Below are 25239 nucleotides of genomic sequence, written 5' to 3'. Positions count from 1 at the left end.
CAGGAAGGCTGATTACTGGTCACATATCAATGTCCAAGGGCACCATGTCTTGCTCAATTGTAGGGATCATTGTTGAGTCCAAATGTTCTCATTTATAACATTTTATTTGTTTACTCAGATTTTGTTGTTTCACCTTCTGAAGAGTCATATTCCACCTGAGATGGCATGGTCAAAATGTCTTATCATTATAAAAAAACAACTTTAATTGAAAAGAGTCACATAAAGAAAGTATCAGAAGATAATCATTGAAAAACACCAGAATGCACAGAAATAACAAAATGTAGCAAAAATGATTCTTAATACCTGTTTTGTTCATCAGTTAAACTTTTTTCAGTGCCAATTGAACTTTCAATACTAGTGGCTCAATGCCAATATCCATTTTTTTTAGTTCAGGGTTTGTTTTCAATGCCAAAATTCAATTTCACCTGATCTGACTCCAACGGTCGAGGCCTCCGGGCAGCTTTGTTACTGTTTTTGAACAGTTATGTCCAGTCATTGCTATTCTGAGTCACCATCTTACAACTTCTTTTTAGCAGTGTTCAGCAGAGATTATTGTTGTGATTGATAAAGTTTAAATTTATACTAAAGAGAGCTCTATTCAAGAGACAAAACAGAAGTCCGCTCAGTCGAGAACAACCTGTTCAATCTGCTCAAAATTGTGATGGAGCCTGGTTCAGTGTTACAAACAGCAGCAACATTGCAGCAAGTAGCAAATTGGGGGTGATGGTCAATGCAGAAAGGTTCATGCAAATAGGAAAAAAAAAGTCAACTATTAATTCACATAGTGAATTTTATTGTTATACTTACTTACCATGGGGCGCTGGTGGCCCAGTGGTTAGAGCGCGCGCCCCATGTACAGAGGCTGTAGTCCTCCAAGCAGGCGGCCCAGGTTCAAATCTTTGGCTCCTTTCCCGCATGTCATTCCCCTCTCTCTCTCTCTTTCCCTGATTTCCGACTCTATCCACTGTCCTGTCTCTCAATTAAAGGCACAAAATGCCCAAAAATAAATCTTTAAAAAATATATTGTCAAGTTTTTTGGTGTGTTCTCGGTTTAAATAATTGAAATGGGGTGCTTTTCCGATTCATCCAGTCTAACCAGGATTATAAAAAAAAATATTTACTTACCATATTTCATACTCCTTTAACATTTTAAATATTCAACTGGCATGTACCTGACAGGTACTTAAGTATGAAGACTCACCTGTTCAGGCAGGCATTTGGCTAACTTTCAGAATCAATTAATGCGCTGTGAACATACTGTTCATTCTATTTTGGGAACTGTTTTTTGTTTTGTTTTCTTATGTGCTCTTGTTGTTATTATTCCTATTACAGTAATTCTAACTACACCATTATTACTACTGTTTATTGTATTTTATGTCTTTGTAAAGCACTTTGTGGCTAATGTCTGTGAAAAGTGCTATATAAATACAATTTACTTACTACTATTTAGAGTTTAATTTCCTCTTTGACATAGGAAGAGACTCATTGATAAATAACTTGCACCATTAACAATGTTGAGGTTTTATTAAAAAATACTTCCTTTTTGCTCTTCCTACATGATCAGTTATCTCCCTCATCAGCACAGGTTTTGATCTACTTGCACTCTGCTGCCCCCCAGTGGCGGGATACCAACACATACAACTCACCAAAACACGCTGCACACTTTTCCGTTTGAAAAATAGTAGCCTTTATTTTCTAATGGTGGTATTTACAGGTGGCGTGCTGCCTCGGTACATGTAGTAAATCACATTGTAAAAAGATAAGAACATATCTCGGGCAAAGAAAGCATCACCAAAATTAACTATGGACTCTGGGATACGGACAAGATAAATAATGTAATGTATGCAGTCGTTTTAAAAACTACACAGAGTCAGGCTTCAGCTTCGCCCATCAGCATCCAGTGAGTAAACGAAGAGTCTTTCCCACAAACATGTGCCCTGCTAAATCATTCAAATGCATGACACATATAGTTCCAAAACAATCGATAGTACAGAATCACAGAATAACATCAAATCTTGATTTAACACACAAGAAAATAATACATTAGAAAAAGTACTACATGAAAACAAGCAGATGCAAATGAAATATCGAAGACACTTCTTACTGTTGCGATGATAAAAGCAAAGACGGACCGTGAGCCCGTTTGTCTCATGTGGATGTAACCTTACTCATATAATGGATCTTACAGAGAAGATAATAGATGTTGTACTCAACTTCAGTGGTTTGTATATCAATTAAAAATAGATTTTTCATATTTTTTGCTTTGTTTTCCTGAATCTGTATTTGAAAGAATGATACTTTTGGAAGGCAGTGGCTATGGGAACCAAGCTAGATAAATAATTGTTGATAACTTCTTTCAAACTTTTCTCAAAGAGATTTTAAACTCTATGCTCGTCTGCAGCATGTAAATAACACGAGTTGGCTCTGATACAAAAGCTGTCACTGCAGTCACCACGGCTTGACTGATGTTTATTGACGATGCAGTGGCATGATACAGTAAGCTCTCCATAAATAATAAAAAAAGAACCTAAAATTCTGACAAATAATATTCTCTTTTACAGCGATATACAAACAACATAACAGAAGATCATAAATACGAGGCAAACTGGTGCCTCCAACATTCAATAAACATTAACAGTATTGAATTTGATAAATGATTAAAGTACATTGTCAGGTGGTGTTGTGGTGGGACACATTACACTTAAATAAACTGATGAGCCAAACCTGGCTTGATCATGTGTAAGTGGTATTGTATATGCTGACAATGGTGACTGGAACATTCTTCTGAAAACAACACATCAGAAGTGCTAAAAGATGAATTCATATGGAAGGAATGCGAGGAGCTTCTAGGAGGAGAAACTGATAAATAAGCAAGGTCCTGATACTTCCTAAACGGATTTATGCACTCCAAGCCTTTTAATCTAACAATTGGAACCATGAAGCCATTTTCATTTAGAGTAGAATATTTGACATATCCTACCCTATACATACTTGTAGTAAATGACATACTGTGTTGTTTTAAATAAGATTATAGACTAAACTCTAGTGAAATAATCCATACTGTCAAAGGGGTGGGCTGAGCTGACTCAGCACTTTTGACTACTACACAATTACTGTAACTGGTTTGACTGAAGTACATATGTACAAATACTGTAGATCATATTTACACAGTTCTATGCATTGGTAGAAATAACATTTTCAATTTAGGATATGGAGGAAAGAGAAATCTTAGACACACCGCAATTTGAAACTTTTCATTGCAAGCTTCCTATAAGAGTTACAATAATTACTGCTAAGAAGCATTCTTTTATAAAATATACATATCCAGTCTAATGTCTCCAATTTGCCATAACATACCGACATGTCATTTCTAAAAACAATCTTTAACCAAAGAGGGGATCGATATGGACTATAAATGTCTGAGATAAAAACTTCCTAGTCTGCCTTAGTGCGCGGGGATGCAGAGTAACAAAAACACCAAAGCAGGGGGACGGAAGGAACAGGATGTCAAGTTTACTCCCTGAAATCGCAACGTCCCCCAGAGATGAATAGTGACAGGCACTTGAATGTCATGTGTGCGTGTGTGAGGAGGAAAGTGGTGGATAGTCACATGAGACTGATAGTCCTCAAAGAGGGTTTCTTGGAAAACAAAAGCTGGAAGAAAAGGTGCCGCCTCCTCCTCCTCATGACTCCATCTCGTCTCCATCGAATGATGGTGCCACAAAGCTGAGGACCTCCTCGTATGTTAACCCTGAGAGGTGACAAAAAATAATGTTGGACATTTTGGACGTTTTTTTTTAAACACAACCCTCTGATGTTCTCCCCAGCAGATCAGGTTACACCACGGTTTAATAAAAGTGGCAACTTACTCTTCCATTCTTCAATTTCCAGCTCGCGGCTTTCAAAGCTCTGGTCGTAAGGCTCAGCTTCTGGCTCGTCATCTGGATCGTGGTACTGGGCAAAGTATGAGTGGGCCAGAGCCTCAGACGCTGTGATCCGCTTGTCTGTATCCAGCACAAGCATTTTTTCCAGTAAGTCCACCGCTTGAACAGAGAGACGAGAAAAAAAGAATGAGTATGTGGAAAGGCAAAGAGAGAACAGGGAACACAAACACTCATAAGACCAGTGGTTCCCAAAGTGGGGGTCACAAGCCACCTAGAGGGGGGGTCGCGAGGATGCTTTCCAAAACTACTAACTGATAAGAGTTTAAAAATAATTTAAAATTGCACATTTTATATATGGAAGAATGACTTGTATTCTGTTTCAAGTCTTTCTTATAATCAGTTACTAATAAAATAATGTTGTGGTTTTATGGTGTTACACGCTGTTGTGTAACCAGTGTTTGGACAGGCCTATTAGTGTGTGTGTGTGTGTGTGTGTGTGTGTGTGTGTGTGTGTGTGTGTGTGTGTGTGTGTGTACACTGGACACACAAGTAATCAAACAGAACAGCAGTGACTTGATGAAACCACTGGAGGGACTAAGTGAGTCAGGATTTGTGGATTTGTGCCATCCACGGTGTGATGCTGAGGCAGGAACTTACCAAGAGGGTTGGCTCCAATAAACACATCAGCAAAGTTCCTCTTTGGCATGTGGGGAAGTGAGTTAATGTAGTTCCTTGCCTGTAATCAAAAATGAAACATAACAGCAAAATTGTATAAGATAAAGCTGTACAGGGGGAGAAAGGTTAAACTTAATGACACTGCATATTAAAATCTGTAAAAAAAAAAACAAACACACATGATTTTCTAAATTTGCCTGGTATAAAAAAAAAAAATTATACAATACTTCTTTCCAGTTAGGCATGCTTCAAACACTTCAATAAGAACCTAAATCTACCACATTTGCAAAGCGTAGTGCCCTATTTTTCCTGAACCGATGTGTCACCACAAACAGCTCATCAGAAAACACTTGCAAAGCACTCTGGAAAAGCCTTGCTGAGACAAGCTCGGTGAGTCAGAGAGGAAACGGGGAGTGAGAACAGGGAGAGCAGAGGCAGCTGACTTAAACATAACACATCAGGTCTAACTGTATCTGCCTGTAAAACAAGACTGTGGGTATATCAGCTGGGGGGGGGGGGGGGGGGGGGGGGGGAATTCGAGTCTCACCTCATGGCTTGGCATCCTGCTTATGAGGGAGGCTGGGGGCGTCCCCGTCAGGCGCATTATCTGCTGCAGCTGGTTTATATCTACAGCTTCTGAGTCAAGGGTCATTGTAACATGAAGGTCAAAGAGCAAGGGGTTTTTTTGTGGCTAGGAGATGGGATTGGGGGGGGGGGACTTAGGGTGGATGAAGAGAATGTAACAGAGAAAAAGAAAGAGCTACAATTCAAACTAACACTTGCCTACCTATAACCTAACATGAAGGGTCCAGATTTTGACAGGTTTGTTTACCTTTTAACCCCTCTTAATCAAATTAAGAGATTTGCTGGAATACATGCTTACAAGAACTAAGAATCAGAGCCTTGTACTGTAGAGTAAATAAAGCCTTAAGAAAACACACTTAGTTCAAGGCAAAACAGGTGCAGCTTGAGAAAAGTGGTGCCAATACAAAGTAGTTCAGTACGCCTTCCTACTCTTGCAGCACAAACAAAAAAAAAAACAGGCAAGAGGGAGGGACAGTGCAGAGAGCTCGGCAGGATGGATTTTAACACTCACAGACTCCGAGGAGATTTTCATCATGAGCTCGGGCCCTGGGGTTCCGATGATTACCATTATAAGCTTCAACTGATCAATGTCTATCACACTCGCATGAAGGAAAACAGAAAAGGGATGGAGGGTGATGGAGAGGGATGAGACACACACAGGAAAATACTTTTACATCCAACCACTCTTAAAAGGGTCGCACCATCAGGAGATGATTTACATTTTGGTGGGAGGCGCATATTTAAACACACAACACAAGAGTGTGTGTTACTGTTTGTTTTGTATTAAACATTGTTGTGTTCTGCTGCTGTGTAAGGGAAGCGTTGTGGGAGGGAGACGGGTAGATGTGCTGTATCTTGAAGAAAGTGTGAAGACAACAGTGAGCAGAGCTGAGTCATAGACCACAGGGGACTTTAACTCTAATCACATGCACACACACAAACCCATTAGTTTTCTGGCACACATCACATCACACATAAGTCAGTACTAAGCTGTGCTCAAAAGTGTGTGTGTGACACCTGTCATTCAGTGTGTGTGTGTGTGTGTGTGTGTGTGTGTGTGTGTGTGTGTGTGTATGTGTGTGCGCATGTCTCAGAGTCCTGCACAGGGTCGGGTACCCAACGGGTTACCCGCAAAATGTTCTGTTAAGGGTTAAAAAATACAATTATGGGGCCCTGGTGGCGCAGACGTTGGAGCGCACCCCCCATGTATGGAGGCTGTAGTCCTCTGGGCGGGAGGGCGACCCGGGTGTCGAAGCCAGTGGCTCCTTTCCCGCATGTCATTCCCTACTCTCTTTCTCCCTGATTTCTGACTCTGTCCACTGTCCTATCTCTCCAATAAGGGCACAAAATGCCCACAAATAAATTAAAAAAAAACAATTATATAAATTGGGGGGAAAAAAGAAACAAAATGCGGCAGGTGTAAAAAGACAAAAATCAAAAATATTTGCAGTATAACAGTAGCATGCATTCAATAAGAGTGTGTGAGAGATAACGCAACAACTGAAAAATAAAGCTGTACAACTAAAACATACAGTAAAAAGCAATGGTCATACAGCGGCCGTTATCATTGTGTTGCACTTTTGTTCTCAATTCCAAGCGCTTCATCCAAGTGCTTTCTAGCACACAGCCAGCGCTTTTCTACTTAAAAACAAACAAACATGTAGACACAGGCCCATATGATCCCCTTATTTTTGCCTCCTACAGATCATGTTGTGTACCCTCACGTCCTTCTTGCTCCGTGTCTGGTCAGAGCCATGATAGCAGCATGCTGGTCACTTTTATTAAACTCTTCATCCAGACAAAGTAAGGGGGCAAGCGTTCTCCATTTGATGCTCAAAGGGAGGGGGATAAATGATCTTAAATATAAAACATAGAGCAAAATGCAACCGAGCAGACTGTTGTCATAGAGACCAGACGCAGGTGCAGTGCTTTTATTCTCAGCACACATGCATTTCATCCAAGCAATGAAATCAACCTCTAAAGTCAGTGACTGTGATGCCATTGAGTTTAATCGCAGGTCAGGTTGGATCGCGGGTCATATATTTATGGGTCAGGGCTGGCACTGATTTGACATGGGGGATAATTGCGGTTAATGAGTCAGATTTCGGTACTGAGCTTTATGGGTACAGGTGGATGCAGGTGCAGGACTCTGGTGTGTGTGTGTGTGTGTGTGTGTGTGTGTGTGTGTGTGTGTGTGTGTGTGTGTGTGGTCCCAAACTGTGTGAGAGCGTCAAGTACAAAATCTCATGCTCTGTAGCTGTAGTCACATATATATATATACATAAAGAGAGCAAATATCTTTCAGATATACAGAACACCTTCAGTAAAGGTTAATTTTTGCTTGGCGATGATAGCAGTGAAAGGATACGGTCTGTGCCGGGGAAGAGCGTCCGTCCTGTCAGTAGTTCTGCCATGATGCAGCCCACTGACCAGATATCCACTATTAACATGTAATGAAGAAAAAAAACATCCTTTAGAATATGAAGCTTTGTATTCAATGAATTCATTGTCACTTTTGCTATAACTGTATAGTATGTATATCAAATGCAATGCTACTTAACACGTGTAGACAATTCAACAACGCAGCTTGTTTCTTTTAAAGCATCTTTTCAAACAGCTATTTATTAAGTGCATTGCATCTGCTACATAACTACTAAAGAACTGGACTCCTACATTATAGGCTTATTATTTAGGGCACCACCATTTGTTTGCCTCCGAAACTGTCTGGTGCAGAAGTAATGCTTTTTCAATTGGGGAGGTAACAATTTTAAAAATATGGAATTTAAAAAAAGGAGCTCTATCAAAGCCTGGGAAAGTGTTTGAGGACAGAACTACATCCTTTGACCATTCATGCCTGGACGTCATAGCCCAGTTACTAAACGGATTTGACTGCTTTGGCCAGCGTAGCACCTTTTAGTCACGTTGAATCCAGCAGAAAATTGAAATGCTGACCTAGTTCATCTAAAATAACACTCATCATTTCTTATGTCAGCAATCTCCATGAAATAAAAAAGCTACATTCATAAAAAAGACACAAATGTCCAGTGAAATGATGGAGTTTTATCTATATTTTCTGAGTCACAACAACCCCCATCACACAGATGATAGCATGCTATTTCAATGTGATTTCAAAGTGTGGAATTGAAAGGTGTAATGATGCATTCAGTTGTGAACTTGATGGTTGAATGTGTGTGCCTGTGTGTGTGTACCCGTCATGTTGTAGTGCATCCAGTTGAGCATGATCTCTGGAGCTCTGTACCACCGGGTGGCCACGTAGCCCGTCATTTCATCATCTGTGTGCCGCGCCAAACCGAAGTCCAGGATCTGAGGGATGATGGGGTTTTCATTATGTAGGAGAGGGAGGAAGAAGAAAAACATGCTTCTTTAGCATAATGAGCTAAATCACACACAGAAATCCTTTTTATGAATGAGCGTTTTCTCACCTTGAGTTCGCAGTCTTCATTCACAGCCAGATTACTGGGCTTTAAATCCTGAAAAGAAAAGAAAAAAGGAGGGGGGAAAAGGTCAAGCGAGGGAAACATAACGGCATGTTTATGTTTGTCAGATACACTACAGGATGTTTGTGATGTGGTATTCATCATTTTGTTCTTATTGAGCTACAGAGGAGTTTGCTAACCTATCAGAGACATGAAAGAGTGTGGACTTACTCTGTGGATGATATCTGCAGAATGGATGTACTGATGGAGGGGAAAAAAACAAATGACTTATTCTTAACTTGAACAAACTGAAATTGTGTTATTGGATGTTTTTACATTCTCTCAGTGAAACATTGCAGTGATAAATCTAAACTGAAGTCCTGTGTCACTGACCTTTAAGCCTCTGAGGATCTGGTAGATGAGGAACTGGACGTGGTCATCGGTCAGCTTCTGACACTTGACGATGTTGTTGAGGTCTGCACCCATTAGATGTGTCACCAGGTATCTGCAATCATAAAGTACAGCCCATCAGATGGGAGACGGCTGTTTGTGTCTCTTTTTTATTTTCATTTTTTTGTCCTGTACAGTTATCTTCAATTCATTTGTCATGATCGTTATAACTTAAGTGTGCTGTTATGGTTCATAAAAGGGCTTTGTCATTTTCTAGGTGACACATTTGCAAGAACGACTAAATGAAACATTAAACTTTAAAAGCTTTCTATGTGATTTTTCTCACTTAAATATAATAGAAATCAAGTATATCCTCTGAAAATAACTCTGTGAGTCATGACTGTCTACAATGGGTGTAACACCTGAGTCCCACTGTCTGTGATGTTTTCAGAGTTTTCAGACTCCTATCTTCACTTTGTTTACATCGCCAGGACGGCCAGCTGACTCCTCCCCTTGTGTATAAAAGTTGTTTAATTGAGGGACTAGAGAAAAGAAGAATAACATACTGTACTCACTGCTTAACTGTGTTTCTAGATCATGCTCATTTCAGGTAAATTTACATGCAGTGTGAAGATACCAGCATAATAAAGATCGCTAGCATTAGCATGCTAACAAAACAATGCAGCATGAGTTGTTTTGGTTTCATGCTGGTGCTCAAGGGCGATATCTGCTGGATCAAAAAAAATTGCATATAAAGACTTTAAAAGACTTTATCAGACTGTGTTAGGGATGATAGAGTTGTTCATGCATGTTTCAGGAAGTGTGAGGGAGTGTGGAAAACTCACTGATGAAGAGTAGAACATTTTCATAATAGTGGAATGTTTTTTTACAGGGAACAGATCAGCTGAGTGTAAATGTCTGTTTATGGTATATCTGCTCTATCTGACCTCATTTGCCTTATTTTTTGTATATTTGTATACATTATTATCGACAGCAAAGAAAGAATTTCATTGTACAGGGAAACATGTTTCCTACTGTGCACATGACAATAAACATTTTCCATCTTGAATCTCATACCACACAAGACCAGTCGGTGGCTCACCTACGAACATGTGCATGCATATTTGTTCTCTTGCCTGGCAGTATAATGATTGATTTGTAAAATGTTTCTAACTTTACTGTTGATCACATGAAAGAAAGAAGGTGTGACATCTTTTACTATGTGTTTGTGGAGCTTCATCTCACATTTCCATAAAATGTGCGACACGGTGATGACGCCACAGCATGTGGAGAACTCAAGGACACTGATTGAGTATTCTGTGCACAAACACACACACACACAAGCCCCAGAGACTGCCAGATGGCTGTTACCATGGAGACTAGCTGCGATGTGTATGGTGCATGTGTCCCATCTACATTCAGCATCAGTAAAACCTGCTTTACATGCTTGACTCACGTTAAGTCATAAGAACAACAATTTGGTCGAGTTTGTAACTCAAGTTTCAAATTTTTTTTAAATCACAAAGTCATCTGCTGATTTGAACATTTTCCTTTTGATTAAGAGGGAGACGGAGAAATAAACCGTGCAGCAGAGACAGAAGAAATCCTTGGAGACAAGAGTAATAAAAACTTGACTTACACGTCATTGAACTCCTCTAAGCTGGTCGCTGGAGTAAAAACATCTAATAGACTAATCACCTGGAGAGAGAAAAGAGAGATACAAGTTTAGAAAACATTCACTAATCTCTATGATCAGCATCTATGTTTTAAAATGCAAAAACATGCTATCAGTCGTGTGTGTCACTGAGGGGAACATAACAACTGGGTGACATTTCTACTCTTTGCTGGATTAAACTTTGCAACATTTTCAGTTGAAGTTAATTCAGCCAAACAAACAGATAAATTCTGCCTTGTTTCACTGCTCCAGTATCAACGCCTAATGCGCAGTAATAAATATGACATACACTTGGTTGGCCTTGTGCAATGTTCTCACTAATAAGTGGTTTAATCAAATAGATACTGGCTGAACAACCACAACAGATAACATGTCAGAGAAGGAAGAGAACATTATCTATTTCTGTTGAGCATCAAGATGACAAGACAGGCACCAGCATCGTGTCAATGTTGTGTCTCAGGGTGTTGAAAGCAAAATACACACTTACGCACCAGAAGCATTGCATCATGTTGGTGTGTCTACATTTATCAGGCTTCACTTGCTTAGTTGCATTTTGACATTTCGACTTAAGTGAAAAAGTATGACAGGCTGCATATAGAGTAAGTTAGTTTGAAGGTTTGAACTCAGCAAAAGAAAAGAGAAGAAGGACAAAGTAGAAATCATATTAAAGGAAAATCATCTGTGTGTTTTTATCTACAGTACATGTATATATTATGCATAAATCCATGCAAGCTGGTAAACTGGCAGACTGTAGCCCCCCCGAGTGCCCACCCTACCCCCCTGGAGAGAAGAGAAGGAGGTTTGGTAGGTATTGTAAGAGGGAAAAAAAAAAAAAAACATTAGAGCAGCCCACCCACACAGGGCACAAACTCTCAGCTGATTGGTGGGCTACTGCCACAACAAAACAGCTGATTGGTCCACTCAGGCTTTTTCCAAAAAATCCAAACCCAGGGAGTCTCCTGGCAACAGTGTGAGCAAAACACAGAATCCCTCTCGGAGTGAGGAATAGTAGCTTTTAAAACCCCTTTGATCGTTAAAAAACATAAAAACACAGCAGAACCTGGCAACAACATGCTCATTACATATCACAAATATAACCTTGAAGGTAAGCTGGGATAAAAAACAGATTTTAATGAGACTTGTGTGCTATTTATTCGCGTTATTTGTACATCTTGACATCTTGCATTTGGATCAGTGACACAGGCACTGATTCTTTATCAATTATCTACGTAAAAACCTTTTCTTTTTTTTTTTCAAACAGATGCACTGACCCAGTTTAACCAGCAGCACTGGTGCACCATGCAACACTAGTTGTAAAGTAGTAAAATTAAGGCTTTTATAGAAACGAGGATCCAGAAGATGTGATGTGTGAAGTCCTGTACGATGTAAAATAATACTCACAGGAAATTCAATTACCAAGATCTGCAGCTTTGTTGGTCTGTGTCCGTTTAAGAGGCTCTATACTTTTCAAGCTGCAGTTTATTTTATCCCCAGAGGAAATGTTTTCGTAAAACTGTAGTGTTTTTAAGCTCCTGCGCTGATAGCATGTCAGTTATCAGTAAGCTATAATAACATGCTATTTCTACCCATTACTATGGTGTACAGTTTTTGCAACTCAAACTACAAGCACCAACAGACACATCTCATCTCACTCACTGACTAACACACATCATTGAGCCGTGTAGCTGCTCCCACATAGCACACACAGACTCCCATCAGCCACTCTCCAGCTTGAGAAATCAGAAGCACTTATATTACATAACAGCAGAGGATTGGCGCTGTTTGGTTGTTTTTTTGTAAGTGGGCAGTACCTACACTTACACACAGAGAATAAAAACTACCCACAGGATCAGAAGGAGAACTGATGATTTGATGTCGCTGCAGCAACAAAAAAAAAAAAAAAAGAGACCAAAGGCCAAAAAATGCCACAAAATAGTGTTCAGAGTGCAGCTGTAGACCTGTTTGGTGAGTTGATATGTAAACACAGTGAACATGCTTTACATGCATGTTCATGCGTGTGTGTTGTTTATGTGGTCAAACATGAAACTTAAACAAGAAGCTTCTTTCCTCTTTAAATGTTCCTCTTTTATAAATCCACCTCTTCCCTTTAAACCCCTGCTGTTCGATTTGGAACAGAGGATGGCTCTCCTCTAGAGTTCTCTCCTTATTCATGAACACTGTACATTTGGACAATTCATTAAATAATCACCTGGGAGTCTCTTGGTTGTTTTCCTGCATTTTACATTAACAATTTTAACACTTGCTCTGACTGCATGAAGCATTTCCCTTTGTAGTCAGTTCCTTATTAAACTCTTGTATCACCATGGTCTCCATACACACAGACACATTCCTGAGGGCAGACCTCCAGCGAGGACTCACACAGCATAACAATGTAAGCAGTGGTGTGAGTAAGTACATACTGTGCAAACCTTGTGTGCAACTTCATGTGCACACATATGCAATCCTTTCATAAGAGCTTAACTACAAAACAATGCATACATTATACACAGGAGGCTGTGTGTGTGTGTGTGTGTGTGTGTGTGTGTGTGTGTGTGTGTGTGTGTGTGTGTGTGTGTGTGTGTGTGTGTGTGTGTGTGTGTGTGTGTGTGTTGTTTGCAGGTGACTTACATTCTCGTGCTTCATGTGTTTGAGCAGCCGCAGCTCTCTGTACGTTCTCTTTGCATGGATGATGGACTGGAAGGGTCTGGACAACTTCTTCACTGCTATCTTCAGGCATGTCTTCTCATCATACGATGAGCTGAAAGAAAAAAGGGGTTTGAAACTTGTCAGACATTATTTGTATAAAGAAATAGCATCACATCAGGTGGATAGTGTTATTCAGATCTACACCATTCACTGTTTTAACTGAAAGGGAGATTTTTTCACTGGAGTGTGTGGGCGGCTTTAATGGTCCTTAACTCAAATAAATAATAATTGCATAACATGACGCTCCTGGTTTCGCTTCTTATTTTTACTTCTCAGCCTAAGGCCGCTCGCAGAACATGACTGAACCTGCTGCATTGTCAAAAACAAACAACACAAGTGGGAAAAACCCACCAATCCTCAAGTGTAAGAAGAATGAGTAGGACAACACGTTGGTCAGTGAGTGTCCACTTGAGAAGAGAATTTACAATCTACTGTTGTTTACATGTTGCAGGTGTTTGGTTGGTGCACCAATGAAATCAAACTTATTATTCTGAATCCATTCAGGAAATGAACTGCTGGCCTGAACAGACTTTACAATCAATCCATCAAAACATAACGTAGTCATATTGAGTCTTTCAGTAACGTGGACGTAAAAACCTAAATATTTTATGACACAAGAGCTGAAACACTGAAATGACATAAATGGTTAGCTGATTAGCTCTGTGACACAATTTGTCTCTGGTGCCGAACTAAGCGTTTACAACGGTCGATTGTCAGTTAACTTTGAATCTGCACCTCCCCTTCAATCATGCTGGTGTTTAGTCAGCAGTCTTCCTTTCATGTGAGGGTGTAACAGTATTCATCACTGTGACTGAAGAGCCCGTGCAAAAGACAAAAAGAAGATTACAAACAAGGCGTGGCTGAAGAACACAGAGAAGCTGAGAGTGAAACCTTTTGAACATTTTTATTTTTTTATATTTTACATTTTTAAATTCTATTTTATATATTGTAATAGCTTCTTATACTGTATAATTTAAGTTGTTGCTAGTTCTGCGTTATTTACTTGTTAATTGTTTAGCACCAAATTCAAAGTCAAATTCCTTGTATGTGTAAATGTACTTAATAAACCCCGATTCTGATTCTGATTCTGAAATGTGCTATAGTTCTGTTGATGTAAAATAAGAAACAGGCACGTTAAGGATACATTTGAACCGCCCTCTTGCCTGGTTCATCGACTTCGTTCACACCTTTATACCGCTAAAAGACAGAGACACTCTTCCACTAACAAACAAATAGACCGGGTGATAGAAAGCTGGGCATGAAGAAGTGTGACATTGCTGCATTTCCTGTATCTGTACAGAAACACAACCCACTCACAGTAAAAACACATTTTTTTTCCAGGTCACTCATTTAAGCTGCATCGCAAATGGCAGATTGCAAAAGGAGAACAAAAATTTTTTTTTTTGTCTTCTAAAGTGCTGTTTCCTCTTTTATGGTTAAACCGTGCGGGAGGAAATCTTTTAAATGTGTTATTTTCTTTGTTTGTCATGAAGGTACTTTACTGCGAGAAGTGATTAAATACTGATCGATATTTGGGTCAAACTACCAAACCTTCCTGAAGAACTACTGACCCGGTTAGAGGGTAAACTCAAAGCCATGTCATCATGACTTCTTTCTCAACAAGAAGGGAGTCTTTCCACTGAACATATTTCACTCGCTTATTTAGACATTTGAACTTTTGATCTTGTCACCACACCACTGTGAATTCAGCAACTGTTTACTCACAGATTCAGCGTTAAAGCTACTATTGGTTGTGTTGCACGCTGAAAAACAAGTCATGAGTGCCAAGCATCCATTCTAAAAACATTAAGATAAAGCAGCATGGCTCTTCCAGTAAGTGAGAGATAATCTCCCACACCCACTGAACTCCTCGTTCCAGGCCTGCAAAACAATGTGAAAATGTGTCACTCCTGAGGTAAATACGCAAGTCAACACAGAGTACACCAATGCTACATTGGAAAACAAAGTCACATGCGTACTGTCTTCTAAACTGCTGCTAATCCGCGAGACAAACATGGCAGGTCTGAGCATACACCGTCTAATTAGTGTGTAATAAATGGAAGTGCAATAAGTGGTGGCCATAAAAATGTGGGCTGTAAAAAAAGGAGCAGAGATCTCAGGGAAGGAGACATGGTCAGCAGTATGTCGACTAACTGAAAGAGTGAGCACACCGGGTGAATTACTTGTTGAGATGTTCTCATTATCATCCTGCACTCACGACCCAACAAACTCTCTGCAACCTCTGCAAAGCCAGTGTTTGGAAAAAAACTGCAGTAACACAGCATACATTTTACAGAGGTCTGAAGAAGGTGCTTATCTAGACAAAATAATACACACCAAGCTTTCATAAAGAACTTATTCTCGGTGCAGTAATGATATTCTTCTAAAAAAAAAAAATCTGACACGTGGGCACAAATATGCTGAAGAATAACTGGTAGTAAGAGCTGAACTCTAAGAGAACCTCAAAGAGTGCTACTGTAAGGATTCAGATTTTCTTATTGTGTCCTATAAATGAGGATATACTTTTGTTAATTCTCTGTACTTTTTAGATAAATATTGATGAAGTCTGAAAGGCCTTCTTAACAAGGAAGCATGTAGCCAAAAAGTCAATGGGCCTTTTTAGAGCTTTAAAATGGGATTATTCCCCCCAACCTATTTAGCAAGCATTTCAAAGTTCAGACACGTCATCCATACACAAGTCAAAGAACAATGGAGGTAATGACACCTCCTCCTCCTCCCGTCCACTTCAGTCGACCACATAGCCAAATCCAGCTCTGTGCAATCTATACTGAATGTTCTGTCAGAAACAGGAATAGAAAATAATCTGGGGTTTTGCATTTAGTTACTTCATCAGCACATTTTTCAGGCTCATTACCAATGAATATTTGACAGAATCATTTAGTGCATGGATGCACTCTCTGTGCTCACTTTTGAAGCGGACTTGATCATGAAAATGTTCTCTTAGTAACCACCGACAGGCAATATCAGTTATAAAGGTCTGTAGTAGGGCGGGGAAATATATCGCGTTTTTAAGATATATCGATATATTTTCAAACAAGATATAGGGTTAAGACAATATCGTTAATATGGATATAGTTTATGTTGCATTAAAATAACGTTATAGAGGTGACAGTTCACCTTTTTCTCATCTCAATGATGATGACTGTCTGTCTGTCCTTCTTAACCTTGCTCCTCCTCTCTCTCTCTTCTATTGTATTTAAGGAACATTTTTATTTTATATTATTACTTTTTAAATTCACAAACAGGTAGTTTATTTTTCCATGTGTTTTCACTGTTTTCACTGTAGTTAGTAAGACTTTTTTTTTTTTTTTTTTAAATGTCTTTATGATTATGACAGGAACTAACAGCTATGAAAGTCAGGGGGGAACATTGTGGGTTAGAAGGTAATATAATGAGAGGGGAGAAGCAGAAGTTAGTGTTGATCGTGTTTCAGATGTTTGGCAGTAATCTGTTTTCACATTTCTCATACACATTGGTTCCCAAATGTGATGTCCAGGCTCCGGAGGACAACCTGGACTGATTTGAGGTTGTCAAAAATTAGAGTTCAAGTTCAAGTTTATTTGATTGTCATTCATTCCATATCTATATATCAAACTAACATAGCTTTTCTTAGATACAAGTAAGGGGGGGCTCCAAGGAAAAAGGTTTGGAACCACTGCTCAAACATACACAAAGCATGCATAATGATTTTAATACTGCAATGTTTAAAGAGCCCTGCTCTCTGTGATATAACCTTGTTACCATGTGTATATAGCAGGAGCAATAATCTCCTGTTCCTACCATACAGCTTTAATTGAATTACCCAGGTGAATACAAACACAGTAATTTTTTTTTTTTCCCTTACTTCTCCGCCTACCAATGTGTGAGTGAACAACTTGACTATCCCTCCTGCATCTCCCAGATTAACTGGTTTTCAGGCCTTTGTGGTCCAGGGAGTTCTGCTAGCTTGAGTTTGAGAATCAAGATTGGCAAGTTATGTGATACCTACAGTGGGTACGGCAAGTATTCAGACCCCTTTACATTTTTCACTTTGTTTCATTGCAGCCATTTGCTAAAGTCAAAAAAGTTCATTTTATTTCTCATTAATGTACACTCAGCACCCCATCTTGACAGAAAAAAAACCAGAAATGTAGAAATTTTTGCAAATTTATTAAAAAAGAAAAACTGAAATATCACATGGTCATAAGTATTCAGACCCTTTGCTCAGTATTGAGTAGAAGCACCCTTTTGAGCTAGTACAGCCATGAGTCTTCTTGGGAATGATGCAACAAGTTTTTCACACCTGGATTTGGGGATCCTCTGCCATTCTTCCTTGCAGATCCTCTCCAGTTCTGTCAGGTTGGATGATGAACGTTGGTGGACAGCCATTTTCAGGTCTCTCCAGAGATGCTCAATTGGGTTTAGGTCAGGGCTCTGGCTGGGCCAGTCAAGAATGGTCACAGAGTTGTTCCGAAGCCACTCCTTTGTTATTTTAGCTGTGTGCTTAGGGTCATTGTCTTGTTGGAAGGTGAACCTTCGGCCCAGTCTGAGGTCCTGAGCACTCTGGAAGAGGTTTTCTTCCAGAATATCTCTGTACTTGGCCGCATTCATCTTTCCTTCAATTGCAACCAGTCGTCCTGTCCCTGCAGCTGAAAAACACCCCCATAGCATGATGCTGCCACCACCATGTTTCACTGTTGGGATTGTATTGGGCAGGTGATGAGCAGTGCCTGGTTTTCTCCACACATACCGCTTAGAATTAAAGCCAAAAAGTTCAATCTTCTTTCTCATAGTCTGGGAGTCCTTCATGTGTTTTTTGGCAAACTCTATGCAGGCTTTCATGTCTTGCACTGAGGAGAGGCTTCCGTCGGGCCACTCTGCCATAAAGCCCCGACTGGTGGAGGGCTGCAGTGATAGTTGACTTTCTCCCATCTCCCTACTGCATCTCTGGAGCTCAGCCACAGTGATCTTTGGGTTCTTCTTTACCTCTCTCACCAAGGCTCTTCTCCCACGATTGCTCAGTTTGGCTGGACGGCCAGGTCTGGGAAGAGTTCTGGTCGTCCCAAACTTCTTCCATTTAAGGATTATGGAGGCCACTGTGCTCTTAGGAACCTTGAGCGCTGCAGAAATTCTTTTGTAACCTTGGCCAGATCTGTGCCTTGCCACAATTCTGTCTCTGAGCTCCTTGGGCAGTTCCTTCGACCTCATGATTCTCATTTGCTCTGACATGCACTGTGAGCTGTAAGGTCTTATATAGACAGGTGTGTGCCTTTCCTAATCAAGTCCAATCAGTTTAATTAAACACAGCTGGACTCCAATGAAGGAGCAGAACCATCTCAAGGAGGATCAGAAGAAATGGACAGCATGCGAGTTAAATATGAGTGTCACAGCAAAGGGTCTGAATACTTATGACCATGTCATATTTCAGTTTTTCTTTTTTAATAAATTTGCAAAAATTTCTACATTTCTGTTTTTTTTCTGTCAAGATGGGGTGCTGAGTGTACATTAATGAGAAATAAAATGAACTTTTTTGATTTTAGCAAATGGCTGCAATGAAACAAAGAGTGAAAAATGTAAAGGGGTCTGAATACTTTCCGGACCCACTGTATATCAAAGAATACAGTTCAGATAAGCAGTTTGCCCTTAAATTCCCTGAAAAGCAAAGAAAAAGGTGTACTTTAAGTTTGCTATACAACAGATGACTGCGTTATTAGCCGCTAGGTAAAATTTCAGTAATGAAATAAATTCCAAAGTAACATTTAAAGGGATACTTCACCCATTTTCATAAAGCTTTGTATCATTAGAAACCTGGTAGTATTTTTGAATGGTCGTGCATCCCGCCCTTATTTTCCCCTGAGATGGGAAATCTTTGTATTTCTGAGTTTGAAAAGGAGCTTCCAGTGATGCAAAATGACGATTTTTGCGTGGTTAGCGGGGTGAAACTACAACGCTAGTTCCTCAGATTTTCGACCACTGAAGCTACAGACCAATCACAGATCAGTGGGTGGGAACTCACTCCCAGAATTTAAACTTAACGTCCGCCATATTGCTTGGAAGCTATGCTAACAGGCTCTATGGAGAAAGCTGATAATGGAAGAAAAAATATAAATATAGCGACGAGGAAGCTGCTGCCCACAGGCCGGTCTTGTGTTTTGGCTGCTGCGGCCGCCGCTGCCAGCTCAGCAGCCGAGACATAAGGCAAACCGGTGAAGTATCCCTTAAAGTTTCAAAATCAATTAAAATCGAGCATTAATTTCTGCTCTGGGATGCTGTGTAAGTTGCTTGTTAATTAAGTCAGACTCGTGCCAATTCATCCTACATGTTTTGAAAATATTTTGAAAAGAAGAGCCATTACTATTTCGTGCAAACTGTTTGCCTCTTGTAAAGTACATTGAAGGAATTCTATGAAGAATTTCATTCTTTTTTAACAATCAAAAACACTTAATAATAAAGATTCTTATGGTGGCAAGTAAAAAAGCGATTACTAAATGTTGGCTTCAGAGAAACCCTCCTACCATGAGACTCTTGAGGCACATTGTGAATTCCATCAGCTTTATGGAAAAAATGACTTTTGTCCTGCAACTTCAAAAGGAGAAGGGAGAAGAATATTGGAGAAAATGGGATTTATACAAAGATAAAGACTCGTAAATATATCTTGTTTCATTAGAATTTACCATCCATTATGTACTGTACCTGTGCCTTTTACATTCTTGTATTTGATCTTATTCATACTGTCTTGCCCTAGTCCTCATTTGTTCTGTGTTTCTTGTAAAACAAAAATGAAAAATAAAGTAGAAAAAAAAAAAAACCTTAATTTTTACGAAATCAAAATGAAAAAAAAAAAAAACTAAGCACTTGTGATGTCTTGCAAGTCATTTTGGAGCTCTTGAACCCTTACTCATAAGCTGAAACCAAAATGATTGCTTTTACTCGTCGTACGTCATGTGAGGTACATGTCTGAATGCTTGAGTTTTAAATCTAAGCCTGCTGTTTGTTTGGAGAGGTTACAAGTCAGTGCACATGTCTGCCAGGTTAAAACCTAGTGCACCAGCCCGAGCTGCCCACAGTATTACACCTGCTCACCATATAATCCTTTCTTAAGTCAGAAATATAGCAGAGCAGACAAAAGAAGAAGGCTATTATGTGGAGACATGACATCATGTAAGAGGCTTCCAACGACCGGTGAACTGATGAAGAAATGCATGTAAAGCTGCTTGCTGACACCAGTGAAACGAGATTCAACGGTGGCGATAAAGAGAAATAAGAAGGATCACTTTCATGCAGGATTCCAGCAGAAAACATTTTGAATACAAAAACACAACAAGCACGTTTGAGGCTGTGCCACTCTGTGTTCTCCATTTCCTGTCTGTACAAAATCAATTAAACTATCAAATGTCAACGTGTTTTGAGGAGAAGGGAACATCCAGAGAACAATTACATGTTGCACTCCAACATGAGTTCCCAATTCTGAAATCAATAACTGCTTTTGATGATTCATCGAATGTCCGTTTTCAAAAGCTGGGAATTATTACAATGACTTCATCAAGGCCTCAAAAATTCAGATGTTATCTTTTAGCCGTAATTCATTATCCAGCATGAGCTATTGATTTAATATGCATACACGCCCCGTGGGCCTAAATCTGTTACATAGTGGTTTCTGCTCCGATGGGAAACACAGACTACAAAAACATGAGGCTCTCAGCAGCACACAGACTATTCTGTGATAGCAGTCAACAACAGTATCAACTGTAACACTTTTCCCTCCATGTCTGACTTTTAAAATTGAGTAAAAGGTCAGAAAAGTTGGAGAAAGTTATGATGTTTTCTTTATAGAAGTCCCGAGGTTGACGTGGGAAATCATTTAACAGCCCACATAGCACATGCTTGGTATATTAAGAATGTGGAGAGAATTCAAACAGAGAAACTGATGAGCGTTATGGCAGAAACAACAAAGACTCGGCCGGTTGAGCGAGTGAGAGTGTGTGTCCAGCTGACCAGCAGTCGTGCCATGCTGGAAGAGCTGCTTTGAGGTTATTCATTCCTGTCAGATATCTTCTGGAGGGTTTTAAATGGCACCCTACTGTTTGGACCTATTTTTGCCTGCAACATTTATAGTGGTATTCCAAAGGCTTTGTAACTATGCGCTGTATAAAAGAGAAAGGCTGACAGCTCCTTGTTCTGGTTGGTGATGTAGCTAAAAAGACCGGAATTTCCTCAAAAGACTAAAAAAGTAGCAGCAAGCCCTGCATGATGCAGCTTGCTTCTTTTTTTTTTACCCCGTAGTGCTCCGACTCTTGGGGAATCCTTAAAGTGACAATGTGATACTCTCTCTGGTGGAATAGGAAAATCAAAAGAGAAGCTGTGAGCATGAAGCTTTTCAGGTTAAAATGTTTACTTTTCAAACTAAATTTCCACATTTATGGGAACAATGTATAAAAATAGCAAATTACTGACATCAGTCTTTAGATCTTAAAAAAAAAACAGAAGTAGATATGTGTTGTGGAGTGATGGCGTGGGTGTGTATTTATTTATAAAAGCAACTAAAGATCTGAGAGAGCACAAGACAAATTCTGAGCTTTACTGAGTCTGGAAGTCGACTTTGGGAGTGCACGGGGTCGTAACATTAGATTTAGATTTGATCTTACAATCCCGTTCATACGTTCGGTCTTTCTACTCCCTTTGTTTCTCGTTCTGTTTTTGTTCTTTTGACACTTATACACCTGAGCATCAGAGTCACAAAGTCTGCTTTTGAATATGTTGCTCCTCTATATGGAGCAACTGGGGATCTTTTGACTTTCTAGAACAACATGTGATTCACAAATTGTGTGCTGATAGTGTTGGGCCTACTATTTCAACGATTGTGATCACGTGGATCTGCACAGTCGATCACACTGATCCCCTTACTGTCAGATAAGTATTATAGCAAGTTGGATTATTCTGGAGAGAAAAAAACACTGGAAATCTGAATGTAGCCAGAGCACATGATATTATTATTCCTATTTGTATGAATCGTTCTTTTTTTGTAGCCTATATGTTTAGTTTGGTCAGATTTCAACAAACTCAACCATTTGATGTTTTTTTTAAATTGTGAATCTTCTTGGGTTGTTATGCTATACTTATTTTTTTCTGTCTGATTTTTAAAGGACATACATGTCACTGAGCTGTACGTTTCTTTTTCAGTACATTTCACCTCTGAGGTAAAATAAGAATAATATTTTATCTTACAACCCATCAGACTCGTTAAATCTTGAGGGCAGCGTTCTTTTATAGAAAAGAAAACAAGTTAGAAAATAAACACATAACATAAAAGCTAATCTTACACTGCAAATGTGAAAAATAACTACTTTTAAATGAAGGCCACTCAAAATTACTTCCACAATTCAACGATTCACTTAGCAGACGCTTTAATCCAAAGCAACGTACATCAGTCTTTTGCAAATAACCTTCAAAAAATAATATTTGTAAAACATTTAAAAGCTTTTCCATTTTTTTAAACAACACAGACATCAGATAAAGCTACTCTCCATCTTTTACAAAATATTATGAGAATAATAATAATGAGAATTATGCAAATACTAAGCTTCTCTTGCAGGTTAAAATTGAAATGCGTGACCTCGCCTCTCAGTTTGGACTTTAAATTCACACGAGCATCCATCATCAGGAGTGTTTACTTTGTGTCTGGCAATTACAATCCACTTATTACAATGTTATCAATAACGTTACAAACACAGATGACTTGCATTTGTTCACTAATTCAGAGTTGACGGCTAAGTAACATATTTTTTTGCATGGAGGATAACCTCTTTTGGGCATGAGAAAAATTGCATATTATCTATTTAAACATCTTATATAAAGACATCATTAAGTATCCCTCTTATGCCACTAAAGAGTTCTTGGTTTGCTCACACACTCGTGATTGAAACCATTTACTGCTCAGTTAAATGAAGGTACGTTCCGTCCCAAACATGACTTCATGATGAGTAAAAAAAGCGTCACAGCTGAGACCACTACCTAACCTCGGGAGTGTGAGTCATGGGGTGTACTACAACGGGATAAAGGGTGACATCATTCTAGAGTCACCATCCTCTTCGAATGGGCTCCTATAGAAAGCTCTCACTATGTATGAGGGGGGGGGGGGGGGCTACTTTCTGAAAACCACGTGACCTTCTGGTACTCTGCAAGCTGCACCCAACTAGAAAATGCTAAGTGCATGCAATGTGCGGGGTGTGTAAAGTGCCAGGTTGTGCGAGCAGGGCTGAGGAGATTGTTTCGTTTGTTGTCGGTCGACCCGGAATGTTTAGTGAGCACAGATCATATCTCCCGAGTATAGGGACCACTTCGGTAGATGATGCAAGTACTGACCTGCCCCTTATGATACAGCCTTCTTCATAAGAGACTGTTGAATTATTTTTTTTAAATCTGTTTTTTTCTATGTATTTTACTCTGGGATCTATTTAAACTTGACACTAAATGCGCAAGTATGTTTACTGGAAACGATTGGTACACACAGGTGTTAACACAGGACTCAAAACAAAAAAAAATATGCACAAAAACAAAAATAATCCCCACCCACCCGAGGGAATACGATCTATGCCAAAGCGTGCACGATGGGGACATCAGTTCCAAAACAGACTTGTGATAACATGTAAACACAAAAACTACATCTGAGGATTCACCTTTTCCTCCTCTAAAAGCATTTAGAGCTCTGAAAAGCAGCCCGTGTGGAGGTAACTCTGACGGGCCTCTGTAGATGGTGGGAACCCTGCTCGGTCGTTGTGCAATGTGTTCTCGACAGTGCTCTGCAACAACTGCTTACCATACGGATCCATAAGCACCGGAGCCGACGGGTGACAAGCTCTGGTACCGCTCCGGGACCTCCCACACGATTTTGTTGAGCTCCTGTCGGTAGAAAGTGGGTCTCTCCTTTTGCGACATTCCTGCGGAATTTACCAGCCGCGCAGCAGCGACAAAACAAACCAGCGGAAACTTCTGCTCGCTCTCTCTCTCTCTCTCTCTCTCTCTCTCTCGCGCTCTCTCTCGCGCTCTCTCTCTCTCTCTCTCTCTCTCTCTCTCTCTCTCTCTCTCTCTCTCTCTCTCCTCTCCGTGTGGCACGACGTGGTATGCTGCTGCTGCTCTCTGCAAAAAAAAAAAAAATGAAACTGCAGGCGGTTCTGAATTCTACTAAACTTCAGCAACCCCCGTCGGTGCAGCTGTGCAAAACAATCCACACCTCTACGTGCACGTCGGACCGCTTTGGCAACAAACTTCCTCTACTAACCGCACTCAGGTCAGGAAGCTCACACTCTCTGGACGAGCTTTCGCTGAAATTTTCGCCCAGTTCTCTTCTAGGGCGCGCTGCAACGTGCACGCGTACGTCACTGCGTCACGGCGCTGGTCGCGGCAAACACTATTTCCTCGCGAGAACTGGGTCGCTATTAGGAAACCTGGGGATATCCCGTCCCTGCTGTGGACCTGAGTGGGAATCTCCCTCTGTCTATCACATGAACATGTTTGGCCTGTTTGAATGACTCATTTTTTATCTCGTCAATAACACTTGTGATTTTTCTACTGCATGAAGTCAAATGTCTTGTGACTTAATAAAATAGATTAAAATAGGTTGAATAAACAACTGAAATATGTCAACGTGTTGTTCTGTGTTGTTAGTGTTTGTGACCATTGACCAGGCTATTAGCAAAAGAAAGTACCAAGAGGCTTAAGACAGCTGACAGGTATTGGGTGGCTCGGAGGGCAGTGGCTTCAGTGGTTGCGGAAGCAAAAACCCGGGTGTGGGAGGAGAGAAAGACTTTCGGTTGGCCTCAAGGAGCTCAGGAAGGCCCCAGGCTGTTATCAGCAGGGGTGGAGGGCTTCTGACCCGGACTGGGGACAT

General features: G+C 40.0%; 1 protein-coding gene across 2 annotated transcripts; it reads right to left on the bottom strand.

Moving 5' to 3' along the window:
• Nucleotides 1-1663: 1663 nt before the first annotated feature.
• On the bottom strand, nucleotides 1664-24716 carry mapk14b (mitogen-activated protein kinase 14b). 2 transcript variants are annotated; one of them, XM_020634293.3, is made up of 12 exons: nucleotides 24169-24716; nucleotides 13275-13404; nucleotides 10611-10669; nucleotides 8975-9086; nucleotides 8813-8842; nucleotides 8588-8635; nucleotides 8354-8468; nucleotides 7513-7584; nucleotides 5656-5735; nucleotides 4542-4620; nucleotides 3870-4043; nucleotides 1664-3751 (listed from the first exon to the last, which is right to left on the bottom strand). In XM_020634293.3, exons 1-12 carry the CDS (start codon nucleotides 24285-24287, stop codon nucleotides 3684-3686), a joined length of 1086 nt encoding a protein of 361 aa, XP_020489949.1. In that variant the 5' UTR covers nucleotides 24288-24716; the 3' UTR covers nucleotides 1664-3683. The 2 variants fall into 2 exon arrangements, with proteins under 2 accessions (XP_020489949.1, XP_020489948.1); XM_020634292.3 differs by lacking the exon at nucleotides 5656-5735 and adding an exon at nucleotides 5107-5186 and having other exon boundaries at nucleotides 24169-24714.
• Nucleotides 24717-25239: the final 523 nt, after the last annotated feature.

Source organism: Labrus bergylta, chromosome 5, assembly GCF_963930695.1.
Source record: "Labrus bergylta chromosome 5, fLabBer1.1, whole genome shotgun sequence".
Classification (NCBI taxonomy): Eukaryota; Metazoa; Chordata; class Actinopteri; order Labriformes; family Labridae; genus Labrus; species Labrus bergylta.
The sequence above is the reverse complement of the archived record's forward strand: the minus strand, read 5'-3'. Positions and strand labels throughout refer to the sequence as shown.